At 34.4% G+C, this 14,043-nt stretch overlaps 1 protein-coding gene across 2 annotated transcripts; it reads left to right on the top strand.

The window, feature by feature from the left end:
* Positions 1–234: 234 nt before the first annotated feature.
* Positions 235–13,388, top strand: LOC130453445 (beta-alanine-activating enzyme). 2 transcript variants are annotated; one of them, XM_056793202.1, is made up of 6 exons: positions 235–725; positions 1,007–1,312; positions 4,867–5,375; positions 6,198–7,032; positions 10,263–10,575; positions 11,488–13,388. In XM_056793202.1, the coding sequence occupies exons 1-6, from the start codon at positions 508–510 to the stop codon at positions 12,109–12,111; spliced, it is 2,805 nt and encodes a 934-aa protein (XP_056649180.1). In that variant the 5' UTR covers positions 235–507; the 3' UTR covers positions 12,112–13,388. The 2 variants fall into 2 exon arrangements, with proteins under 2 accessions (XP_056649180.1, XP_056649181.1); XM_056793203.1 differs by lacking the exon at positions 1,007–1,312 and having other exon boundaries at positions 239–725.
* Positions 13,389–14,043: the final 655 nt, after the last annotated feature.

Here is a 14,043-nt window from a genome sequence, read left to right as displayed (position 1 = left end):
AAGAGCAAACCTAAAACAAATATGAGTGCTCTCCTATAACAGTGCAGAAGTTAAATTGTCCGAAGATACTACAGTTGTTGTTTAGGAAGATCTTTTTTATATACGTGCAGAATTATTAATTCTTGATAGAAACGAGGTGCAGATTAACAATGTGTGTTCCATCCAGTTATTGAAACAGACGGTAAAACTCGACTATTGAGCATGCGCAGGACAAACTTCAGAAACAAACAGATACACAGAACTCTGTTAGTATTCACTGGCCTTGTTTGGCTTTAAATTATAATGGATGCTAGTAGAAAGCATTCTAGTTAATAACCATGAATAGAATAGTATAGAATCGTCAAGATTGGGAGCAAAAAAGTATATGACCAAACCGAGTAGTGAGATCGAAATAATGTAGATTATTGGAGTCCTCAGATGTACACAGCCGAACGCAGTATGAGCTGTGTTTAACATAACCTATATATTATTTATTTATTAAAAAATTTAACTAGTTGTAATTTTACCATGAGTACTTTAATTAACAAGTTTTTTGCTAAAAAATCAGATAAAATTGGAATAATTATGTATAATAAAGATCAAATTATATCAAAAACGTTTAAAGAAATGTATGAAATTGCTGAAACATTATTTGGAGAATTTGAAAAAATTCTCATAAATTGTTATCATAAATGTATAGGCTTAATGATGGAAAAAAATATTTATCTCCCTTCAATAATACTAAGGTATGTCATTTATATTTAACCTGATTGAGTAAAACATAAATTTCTTTTATTTTATTATTTTTTTATTTATTACTGTTTTAAATTAAATTGTAAAAATATATATCATTTCCCTTGAAAGCCTGGAAAAAACCATTGTTTAAAAGTTATTTATTTGATTTTTTTCTATATCTTCTAAATTGTTTTACTTCAAAAGTAATGCAACAGTTTACGAAACCAAACTGTTTTTGATTTACTTATTACTTAATATTTTGAATAGAAACATAATGAAGCATCAATTTTAGCTTACACAAATTACATTGTGCATTTACTTATGTATCCTCAAAAGATTTGGTTAAAGGTACAGACAATCTTGAATTAGAATATGTATTATCATTTGAGACTATTGGTAATGAAAACTTTAAAAAGATGTATGAAATTAATATAGACAATGATAAAATGATGTTCATTTGGAAAAATATCACTATACAAAGGAGTGAAGCTTTTCGAAATGATATATTTTGTATTATGAAATCATCGGGGACTACAGGAAACAATAAAATTATTGGGATACCTTACAGTTGCATTGAAAGGAACACTTCAAGTTTAATGTGAGTTTGGTTTTAATTAATTTTACGCTTAATTATACATAAGATTATTTCAAGTTTCTATCCAAACTAAATAACTATCAGAACAAATCTGATTCTCTTTAAAACAGTCCATTATGATTCTTTCTATTTCTGTATAATTAAATAATCACCTAGAATTGGTTATTCAATTTTAATTCTGCACATTACTTCGAAATGCACTGCCAGAGTAGCAAGAGGTCTTTAAATGTAGAGTTTGCAGGGGCTTATGCCCGATCTTTAATACTTGAGATTTAATCATTATAAGTGCATTGAAATAGTTTTATTTATCAGTAATGTATATCTGGTAGTTAAATGTTGGTAAAGATACACCTTGTATAGACAGCTGACACCTATGTATATAACCTGGAAAATTCAGTGATTTTTCTGTGGTCACCATGATGGTGTCAGCAGGCGAAAACACAAAACTAATAATTCCTATTAGTAATATACATGGTACTTGCTATCACATTTTTTCCATTTTTTTAAAGAATGTGCTATCTATAAATCAATTGCCCCATTTAGCAAAATTGTCACAAATTGCCAAGGTATTTAATACATTCTACATAGCGCATTAGAAAGGAATTTTGAAATGTTGTAAGGGTATTTTTCACAAGTAACAAATTAGGAGACCTCTCCCATTTGTTCCTTGCAAAGGAATAGAACTTTGGAATTTTCCAAATGGAATGTACGCACCCTACCAAGAGCTGGAGCTTATGCGAACCTTAAAAACGAACTCCTCAAGTACAAAGTTGATGTGGCTGCTATTCAGAAAGTGCGCTGGAGAGTTTCAGACATTATCAAGGCCATACATTGTACTATACTGTAAAGCGGGCCTGCCCAGAATACCTTGAGAACAGCTTTCGTAGTAAAAAACTTGCTACACAGAGTAACTGACTTCAAAGCCATCAATGAGTGAATGTGCCAAGTCAAGTACTACTATCACACTAGTCTGTTTGTATGTACCAACGGAGCACACCGGCTAGACTATCAAAGACAGTTTCTATGACACATTGAAACAAGTGTATGACAGCGTACCTGGGTATGACCTAACTTACTATAGAACGAAAGAGCTAACACGAAGAATCCAACGACTAATTACGCCGTCGGTAAGAAAATGACCGTAGAAAACACATATTACTAAAGGAAGAACATCCATAAAGCTACTTGAAAGTCAACCAAAACCAGATTGGTCACGTTATTGTTGATACTAGACACGGAATGGACGTCCTGAACGGGAGGACTTACAGAGGTGCTGATGCTGATTCAAATCACTTCATGGTAAAAATGAAGTACAAGCAAAGACTGAAGAGACTATGAAAGACAGCCTACTCGCAGAAGCTGATATCAAACCCGGAGGCGAGAGATAGCTAGCGAGGAAGAGAAAAGGACCGTGGAGGAGGAGTACGACAAGATACAGAACTCTGTGGCAGCAGCAACAGGAGATTAGATGGACGATGGAGAGGAAGTAATGGTTTGACGACGAGTGCAAAGCAGCTATAGAAGAGAGGAATAGTAAGAAACTGCGATACCTTCAGAGGGAAACACGTACTATCAAGCGATATTTCACCCGGGCTCGGACTAACGTAGCGTATGTCTTCGAAGGAAGAAAAAAAAGTTTGAGAAGAACAAAGTGGAGCACATAGAAGAAACGACGGAAGCCAAATACATGGGAGAAATGTACACCGAGATCAAAGAGGAGAAGATGGGATTCCAAGTTTGAAGGTCCGAATCAACCTCAGAAGTGAGAGTAACGAGCCTACCAGGAAAGAAGTAGAGGACGCCATCAAAGCAATCAAGAACCACAAGTCCCCAAATAAACTTCTCATATCTGTAGAACTTCTTAAATACGGAAGCGAACAACTTATGGCAAGGATCAATGGACTCAGCAGGAACGTCTGAAAAGAAGAGTCCATTTGCCCTATTTACAAAAAAGGCTCAAAACAAAGGCATTCCCTTACTGAAAGTCACCTACAAAGTAATAACCAGGATACTGTCTACAAGGCTGGAGGTGTACACAGAACGAGTGATTGGTGACTACCAATGTTGCTTCAGAAGAGGTAGAGCAACGATAGGCCACATATTCACCATCCACTGTATCGTTGACAAGTGCTACGAATACAATATAAAAGTGCAATTACTCTTCATAGACTACCGGCAAGCTTACGACAGCGTAAAAACCTTTATGAAAAGTTGAGTTAGGTTTGACAAGCTAATAAGACTGGTGGCCATAATCCATATAACACCAACTGCAAGGTGAAAGTAGCCGGCACAGAATCACGCCAATTCAATGTCAGAAGAGGGCTGAAGCAAGGAGATGCTCTCTCTTATATTCTGTTCAACGTGACCATGGAAAGAGTATTTATGAGACTGCAAACAAACCCGGGAGGAACCCTACTCAAGCGATTAAGACAGAAGGTGGCCTACGTAGACGGTGTTTACTTGTTAAGCAGAAAAGAAATAGAGCTTGGAGAGGATTTCCGGACATTTTACGAAGAATCCAATCGAGCTGGGCTCAGTGTAAAAGAAGTACATGTTCTTGTCGCGCAACCAAGACCAGGCAGACACGGCAGCGTGTACGGTAGATAACTACACCTTCGAGCATATTGACAACTTTAAATACCTTGGCTCTCCCATAACTGAAAACAACGAGACTGCACTGGAGATACATGAGAGAGTAAAAGCTCGAAACAAGGCGTATTACATTGACCATAAGATGCTGAAAACGAAAGGATCTACCATATAGTACTAAGACCAATTATCATGTATGCTTCTGAAACAACCAGGAAAATGACTGCTAGAGATGAACTGAGACTCAATTCGTGGGACAAGAAAGTAACCTAACCTAACTTCGGCGCCCAATCCAAGACCAAGAAGAATGGCGCATCCGTACTGACACTATATGGAGAGCTCAGCCTGGTAGGAAAAAGAGTGCGAGACTAATATGGCTTGGTCATATCGTACGGATGCCGGAGGATCGAGTCGTCAAACTCTTATACTGGCAAAGGCCGGAAGGCCGCAAACTACCAGGACGACCACGCATAAGATGGCTTGACAACGTAGAACAGGACCTAAAACAACTGAGAGTCCGAAACTGGCGGAGAAAAGTACATAATCGAGAATAATGGAAGAGAGTTGTCCGGGAGACCAAGGTTTTTCAAGGACCGTACCGCTAACTGGTTAAGTACATTCAAAGTATTTTCGAGGAAGACATCAGTTGACACGCTTGAGACCAGAATAAAATGTGTAGGAAGGTGTAAAAAAATATACAAAAATTTATTTGAATAGGATAATAGCTATAAAAAGTTATCTTTTAATCTTCTTTAGTGTCAAGTTTTAAGTAAAATTTCAACGAAAAGAATATTTTAGAAAAAATCAGATATTAAGCAATACCTTCGACAAGATTGATATTTTTATACTTGAAGATTCGAAACTTGTGATATTCCCAACAAATACTAATTTTTATTTCAAAACTAGTGGGTACCCTGTAATATTATAGGAATAGAGGATAATAAAAATATTAATTTTGTTTATTTCAGCAATGTATTCAATATAACATCCAGTGACATAATATTTTGGGGCACACCACTTTCCTTCGACCCATCTTTGATAGAAATGTTAATGGGTTTATTAAATGGTGCTACAATCGCTATGGTCGCTCACCATATTTACATAAACCCAGAAGTATTATTTGACATTTTATTCAATACAACCCATATAACAGTTCTTCAAATGGTACCTTCTGTTTTTCTAAGATGGAATGATATGGTTATAGAGAAAATATTTTCCAATACTAAATTAAGAATATTAGCACTGGGCGGTGAAGTATTTCCTAAAAGAGTATTGGAATTCAAAAGACAAGATAGCTTAAGATTGTTTAATCTTTATGGTGTCACCGAACTTTCTTGTTGGGCCACTGTTCATGAAATAACAGACGAAACTGTTGGAGATGACGTACCTATTGGTACTTGCTTAGATGATACCATTATAAAGGTATATGATGAAAATAATCTAGAGATAAACAATGGACTAGGAGAAGCCATAATAGGTAAATTGATTTTAACATTAGAATCCAATAAACTTTTTGAAAAATTTAGACCCTCTGGTCTATTATAATTCAATAATTTGTTTTCTTATTAGGTAAAATTATAGTGCTCGACATTCTTTAGACAAATCTGTACAACCTTGGAATATCATTATATCATGCTATAATCCATCAACATCAAATGTTTCAGTATACATCTTTTTCTGTTTTCAAGAAATTGTATATTGAATTTTGTATTCCTTATCTTCAAATAGATTTTTAGATGGACGTTGCTGACCAACGCTCATTTTATTAGTGGTATATCATTCTCTCAGAAAACTTATAAACACCCAAAAGAAAGCCCATTTCTGTACCAATAAGAATTATAAAAGACAAAATAATAATCATGACAGAGGTTAAAGCGATGAGTACTTCTGTTAGGGATTGGAAATGCTTAGATATACTTATTGAATCAGGCAAAAATAAAATGGGACTCTGTTGTGAGTACCAGTCACTGGAAGACAAACACCATTTGTATGTACTAAAATAAATTTGTGAAATCAACTCAGATAAAATGTTGGAAGAAATAGAAAAAAAGCAACAAAGACAACATTGAATCACTGAAACCATACAGAACCTACTAGTCTCAAATACGGTTCTAAGAAAGTGAGTAGAGAAGAGGGAACAACAGATCGGTGAATCGTCACCCCATCAGCATATACACTTAGATACAATGTGTTTGGTATAAACATCATCAGAAATTGAAGGGATTCTAATTTTTTAATTAATCAGTTTTTTTTCTTTGAAAGTTACAATTTTGAAAATACTTATGAGGTTTTGTTTTAGGTAGTCAATCAAGAAAATGTTACATTAATAACGAATTAACAAAAACTGATGTACCAAATTTTAGAAAAACAGGCGATATAATTCTGATTAAAAATGGAAACTTTTTTTACAAAGGTAGAAAAGACAAAGTTGTTAAACGTTTTGGTCACAAGATCGGTCTCGCCGAAATTGAGGAAACTATTTTCACTCATTGCAGCCTCGTGAGCAAATGTATTTGGAGCAATAAATACAACAAAATATTAACTTTCGTATTATTAAAGGAAATGCAAAGCAAACATACTAGAGATCGAATACTGGAGAAAATTCGTAATAAATTGTTGCATATTTTGTCTGAAGCAAGTTTCCCCGATTATTTTGATTTATTACAAAACTTTCCTTTAACTCCTCATGGAAAAGTAGACGAAAATAAATTAGAAAATTTTTATGCTATGAGTTTAGATAACTTAGAATATGATGTACATAAGATTTTCAAAGATCTTTGGTGTAAGTACCTTGGACTTGATACTAAACATTTGAATTTTTTAAAAAATCACAGTTTTTTTGAATTGGGTGGAAAGTCTATTACTGCAATACAGTTAATTCAAGAATTCAAAGATTTGACAAATGCTGAATATGTCGACGACTTGACTGAAGCTCTTTTACATGATACTTTTTCTAATTGTGAAGAAATCGTAAAACGGTTTGGTAGACGTAATATTTTGAAAAGGACAATGGATGATGATTCAGAAAGAGAAAAAATAAAACAATTAAAGAAAGAAATTAGTCAGGTTACAGTACTGTGGAAATATAATCTCAAAGCTTGTGTTGATGCCACGCCCTTAATTTTTAAAGATAAGTAAGTTATAAAAATAATAAATAATCACTTTCAGTGTTGAAAACATTGATTCAATGTCTGTATAAATTCTTAGTTGAAAGGATTTAACCTAAATTCTAATGGAAATGGCAATGTCTGGTTACCGGATGGCATTCTTAGATGATTTGGCTTCATAAAGTAGATAAACATTCTAATAGTTCGAATTTTGTTAGGATTACAATATTAATACGTTATTTTACAGTATTGGAACTTTCTGTATTCTTCTAATCGATTAATGCGATATCGAAAGTCAAATTACTTTATGAACACCCTGTATTTATAAGCAGGAACAACCTAGTTCTTTATCCAAGTAAGTTCTAATTGAGTTTCATCATAAATTGTGATTATTTTAACCTTCGTGTTATGAACTCAAAATTTGAAAGTGCTTAAATATTCAACTTAATTATTTGTGATCAGTACTTTTAAACTATTTTTCCTCCTAGCCGGAAAGCGCTGGCCTTTTATCATTGCTTGGAATAGACTCCCTTCCACTCTTTCGTATTTTTTTGTTATTGTTTACCAGTCTTGAATTCCTCTTATGACTTTTATTACCTTTGTGTACCCTCTTTTCATTGGTCTCAGCCATAATTCTCCCTTCTTTTTACCCCCTAGTATCCTCCTGAATATTTTTCTTTTCCATATATCTAACTTTTCTTCTTCTGCTTTGTTATGAATCCACGTTTAGCCTCGGTAGCTCACTGTTGTTCTTATTATTGCTTTGTATAGATATATGTAGGAGATTTTTTTGGAACTTATCTTATTCGTTGCTCCATATTGTCAACTTCTCCTCATTATCCTTGCTTCTAGATTTCCTTCCTCGTCACCAGCGTCCTTGATAACAAACCCAAGACGTTCTCATTACTTTTTCTCCATTCAGTTGTAGTGAAAAACTTCTCATTGCTCCTTTCCTCTGTGGTATTGACATTATTATAAACTTCGATTCACTGTCTCTGCTGTTTCTATGAAAGCTCTGTCAATTTTCTTAAGCTTGTTTTCTGATGTTGAAAGAATTATTACTTTTTCTGCGTGTGCCAGAAGTAGTGTTGTTCTTGTTTTTAGTGTTCCTGTTTTGTTCAAATCGATTTCACGTACTATCCATTCTAATACTATATTAAACAGCGTAGTGGATAATCGCTTTCACGTACTATCCATTCTAATAGTATATTGAACAGCGTAGTGGATAATCGATCTCTCTGTTTTAATTCTGTACTGGTCTGGAAACATTTTGACATTCTTTGGTTTACCTTTATCTTCGTTTTTGTATATTCGAGTGTCATTTTGGTAAATAATGTTAAACATTTATGGCTACGGCGGTGGCAAGTGACTGGCTCTTCCAAAATTCATTACCAATGTCACTTGTCCCCTGTGGAACAGTATAATCAACCCCTTACCTCCAATTTAGTAGTATAGTTTGATAATATAAATACTTGTGTTTAATAATTGATAACAAAGTTGCAGTATTAACAGCTGTACTGAAGTGAATACAAGTAAAGCATGCGTGAGTAATTTAAGAATTTAATAGAATGAAGGTGGGAGATTTTGATTGAATGAGCTTTGGTCAGGGCCGCAACAGCGTGAGGTGTCCAGGGTGTCTTAACACTCCCTAAAAATAAGTGGACACCAATTTTTCCTTAAAATAAAATAACCCAATTTAAAATTAAATCAAGCAGGCAAACTTTTCATGTCAGTGATATATTTTCAGAAGTTGCACGACTTATTAAAACGTACTTACGAAGTACCATAAGTGAAAAAATATTAAGTAATTTAGCATTATGCCACGTTCATAAACACATTAGATCCCTTATAATTCTTAGCACTAGCTCAATAATTTATAAATGTAAATGATTACAGAAAGATAGTTTTTGTTGAATTTGAAAAAAAGATAAATTAAAATACAGTCCAATCAAAACAAACTCATTTAATTTTCTTACAACAATCCATTACTTTTCATAAGATACAGCGACGTTCAACAAGCCAATGTGGCTACCTTTTTTTAGTCATTATAAAGAATTCGCTGGACACCTCCTTTGAGAGTTAAGTTGTTGCGCCCCTGGCTTTGGTAACACTCAATTTAAGCTTGGACTATGCAGCCAAAATTAAAAATTACCATTATATTAGCAAATTAAATTACTAGTTGAAAGACACTGAAATGCTGTTTGTAGTTTATGCAAAAAATTCTTAGTTTAATTCCTTAATTTTGTGAGGTTATGAGCACAGAATACGTTAGGGCAGGCTGTATTGGTGGTATTGCTCTGTTTACAACATCCTTTTTCTTTGGTTGTGGAAATATTATTCGCGTTATGGCGCGCAGATTAATTTTATGTCAGATTTCAAAATGGATAAAACCTACTAGGGCTTAGTACATCAGGCATGGTAGTTTTAAGGTCTCCAAACACTGTAGAAATGATATTTCTCTACTGTCTTCTGATTACTTAGTGAGCACTTCATTTTCTATTTCAAAGATAAAAAATCATCCCCTAGACGTATTGCATAACTCATGGCTTTTATCACCAATAAAGTTGAATGCGTTGCAATGTTTTCTTTTTTCCGTTAAAGCACTTAAATATTCAGCATTTCAAAAATTCATTTTATATTTTTCCTTTTGTATAGAATTATCAGTTACCCTGAACTTTTCTCCCGTTCGCATATGATTTTTTTCATCTAAATTTCCCACAAGCACCTTATGTTCTGCTTAGTTGATATCTGATTGAGTATCGATTTTAATTTTAGAGATACCTGATTTTTAGATTCGTAATCTCACGGAAATTAACTCATTTATAAATTATTCGGGGTATTTCACGATATTGACTCTTCGGTACCTAATAAGGACCTTATTTTATTACCTCAATTATTTTCATTGCGTTGTTAACATCAAGTTTTCTTAGCACCGCAACTTTGAGTATTCAGGTGCTGTGAAAATTACAGAGCACCTGATTTTGGCATTTCCCAAATGCAATTTCCTGACTTTGCGTTGCTGGCGAAACGGAGATCTGGCTTTCGCCGTGGTGCTTTATTTTTAATACTACAATGTCCATTAGATGATGGAACACTGATTGACAGTGTCAGAAGCTCTCCACATTTATATGACAAAAAGAATCTATTCAGGGAATTTCTATTGATTTACCAGTAATTTATAAGCTTTTAGTATTAACCTTTTTTTTTTCTTATAATCTTGTTTGTTCATTTGACAAAGTTTCAATATAATTTTTCAGCAATAATGACGTACGGATTGCTGTTGGTAGTTTTTGTAATTTATTCGCTGTCTTGGACGAAAGTGGCAAAGAATTATTCAAAGAAGTCCTCAGTGGTTCCATAGGAAGCACTCCTACAGTCTCACCTTGCAGGACCTACTTGTATATAGGATGTTTTGATGGGACATTGCATTGTATAAATTTTGAGGATAAGCAAATAGTTTGGCAATTCAAAACTAAAGATAAGATTCAAAGCACTCCGGTTTTTTGCAATGATGGTACTTCAATAATTGTTGGTTCTTACGATAAACATGTCTACAACTTATGTGTAGAGGTGAGTTTTTTTAATATGAATTCTTTAAGTTATTCATATGGTTGCAATGAAATTTACGCAGTTTTTTATTTTCAATTTTTGGCTAAATTCAAAGCTAATCCAAAATTTTAAATCAATGTGTTGTTGACATATAATGAAATAAAGTGACGTTAGAATATTTGTGGTAATTTTGTGAATTTTGATCCCGCTCAACTTGAACACACATCAATTTCTAAATGACAACTCTGATAACTTCAATCCACAATCAGTTGAAATATATATATATATATATATATATATATATATATATATATATATATATATATATATATATAAACAACTCAAAAGCCCTTTTAGGCACAAGACTTGGAGTCGCTCTATTGCTTCATCTCCATTTGTTTTTGTTCATACCTGCTTCACGCCAGTTCTCTATTCCTATTCTTTCTAAATCTTCTCTACATGCTTCTTTTCCTATTTTCCGTGAACTCCCTATTTTCCTTTTTGCTCCTTCTCCCCTTAACAAGGATCTTTTCACTCAACTGTCTTCGTCCATTCTGGCTATTTGCCCTATCCAACGAAGTCTTTTTACTCTAACTACATATCCCATCTCATCCTTACAGTATCTTCAACGTTTTTCTCTCGCACTCCTCCTTAGTACCTTTCTTTCTTTTTTTCCCATATGTTTATTTTTTTTTCTTCTCTTTTGTTCATGATCCAACACACACTGCCATACAGCACCATTGGTTGTATAACTGTGTAAATGCGTGCGTAACTTTGGGGTTTTTGAAATATCTTTTGATCTTAATAATCTAAGAGTGGGAGATGCAGTCTCCACTTGTTATTCATTACAAGAATTTTATACATATAAATTATTTTATCAACTTATTAAATAATGGTCAAATTTATGTTTAACTGTGATTTTCTAATTTTTAGAACGGGTCAATAATTTGGAAAACGGGGGTCGATGGATGCGTATGTTCAAATATACTGATAGATAATGACTGTGTATTTGCAACAACTACATTCGGAAGCTGTTATTGCTTGTCTGAATGCAAAGGATATGTAAAATGGAAGTTTACTTGTGATAGTCCAATTTTTGGAACACCTTGCTTATTATCGAAGTACCAACAAATATTAGTACCGTCTGTTTTAGGTGTAATATTCTGTCTGTCTTCAGGAAACGGGGATTTGATATGGAAGTTCGAAATTAATAGCAATCTGTTTTCATCATTAGTATGTTTTCAAAACACTGTAGTTTTTGGTTGTCACGATAAAAATATTTATATATTAGAAGTGTGCGGAGATACATATAAATCAGTCAAGAGTTTTTCTACCGATTCTAAAATATCATCAACTCCGCTTATATATCACAATAATGATGTTACTGTTGTCGTCGGTATTTCTAATAAGGGTACAATTTATTTCATAGATTTCGAAACATTAGTTCTTTTGAAAAAAGGTAGTTTACCAGAAGAAGTTTTCTCATCTCCTGTACAGTATCAAAATAACATATATGTAGGATGTAGAGACAATAACTTATATTGCTTGACATTTTAATGCATTAAAATCACCTCTATGAAATTGGCTTACTGATTTAATTATTTTAAAATTTCGTTGATGCTAATCGTTAGAAATGATAAGAGAGAAAAGAAAAATTGTTAGAGAGTAATTAACGAGTGATTTTTTTGCTGGTATCTTTTTGGCAACACTGTTTTTGACAGATCACGCGTGAATCGTGTCTTGTGTCGTTGTCAAACTTGTTCATTTTGGTCTATAATTTAATCATGAAACGACTTACGAAGGAACAAATTATTGAATTTTACTATCAAAATTCATACTCGGTCAAGAGCGTGGGTCGCGCACTTCTTCCATTTTATAGCCAGTTTGGTCGGCCTACTGAGGAAACTATTCGGAAGCTTGTGAAGTTTCGAACCCAGTTTACACTATTGCGGCTGTATCCGCAAGTGTTACTGATAACCGTGAAATGTCGACTCGCAGCAATTGGGTCTCTGTTACTCCACTACGTGGGAAATTGTGCGAAAGTGTTTTGGTGTAAAACCTTATAAGATACGGCTGGTGCAAGAATTGATGCCACATGATCTCTCACAACGCCTAACATTTGGTGAATGGACGCTGGCAAAGTTGGAGAGCGACCCACTTTTTTATCGACAAATTGTGCTTAACGACGATGCTCATTTCTGGTTGAATGGATATATCAACAAGCAAAATTGCCGCATCTGGAGTAAAGACCAGCCAGAAACATTGCAAGAGCTACCAATGAATTCCGAAAAAGTCACTGTTTGGTGTGGATTTTGGGCCGGTGGCATCATCGGGCCGTACTTCTTCAAAAGCGGCGATGGCCAGAACGTTACTGTGAATGGCGAGCGCTACCGTGTGATGATTGACGATATTTTGCCCAAAATGAAAGAACTGGAATGCCCGCATATGGTTTCAACAAGACTGTGCCACATGCCACACGGCACGCGAAACAATGGCCAAATTGAGAGCCGCCTTTGGTGAACAGTTCATCTCACGTTTGGAGCCCGTCAATTGGCCGCCTAGATAGTATGAACACCTTTGGACTATTTCTTGTGGGGCCATGTTAAGGCTAATGTGTACAGGGATAAATCAGCAAAGATTGACTGGAAGGCAATATTGAAGCATTTATTCGTGAAATACCGGCCAATATATTGGAGAGAGTGTGCCAAAATTGGACCTTGTACATGGACTATCTAAAGCGGAGCCGCGGCCAAATTTGCATGAAATCTTCAAACATTAAATTATACTGATTGTTCTATTGACTCTAATAAAGATTTCATCAATTTTTTCAAGTATTTTGAGTTTTTTTTTAAACTAAATCCTATACCTCTTAAAAAATCACTGATTAGTTTTTATATAAAAACGATTTTACTTTATTGTTTGAAGTTAGCTCCCTGGAGCGGTATTCTTAACTCACTCCTCTCACAAGCGAGCGATCATCAAAGGGAGTGATTGGATTGGTAGCGATATTGAATTTTTAGATTCTTATGTACACCTCCTCTCTCAACACGAGTTACAGCAACACTGGTATATTAACGTATTTTGTTCAAATAATTTCTAGTTCTGAAATTGTGCTGTCAATTAAACGCAAAGAATTCAATTCTAAGGGCCTTGTCATACTAGCTGATTGCGAATAGCAGCGTGGATGCCATTTTGTACTGTCACTTACAAACGCCAAGCCTCACTTCAGTCCGTAACGAGACATGAATGTTAAAGGACGTAGGCGATCACTCGTATCATCATGGCATCATTGAGAGATTCGGATATTGATACAAAATAAGTGAAAATTCAAACTCGTTACATAATATGAGACCAAAAAAGCAGAGAATTTAGTGATTATAACTAAAAAAAAGGCAAGGGAAGAGATTTGTAATTTGTTTGATAATGGGCCTCCCAAATTCGCCGATGCTTTCGTTTTCGTCTCCGGCGTCTTCGAAGTAACAAAGCCAA

Source organism: Diorhabda sublineata, chromosome 2, assembly GCF_026230105.1.
Source record: "Diorhabda sublineata isolate icDioSubl1.1 chromosome 2, icDioSubl1.1, whole genome shotgun sequence".
Taxonomy (NCBI): domain Eukaryota; kingdom Metazoa; phylum Arthropoda; class Insecta; order Coleoptera; family Chrysomelidae; genus Diorhabda; species Diorhabda sublineata.
Note: the sequence above shows the minus strand (reverse complement) of the source record. Positions and strands in the feature narration are given on the sequence as shown.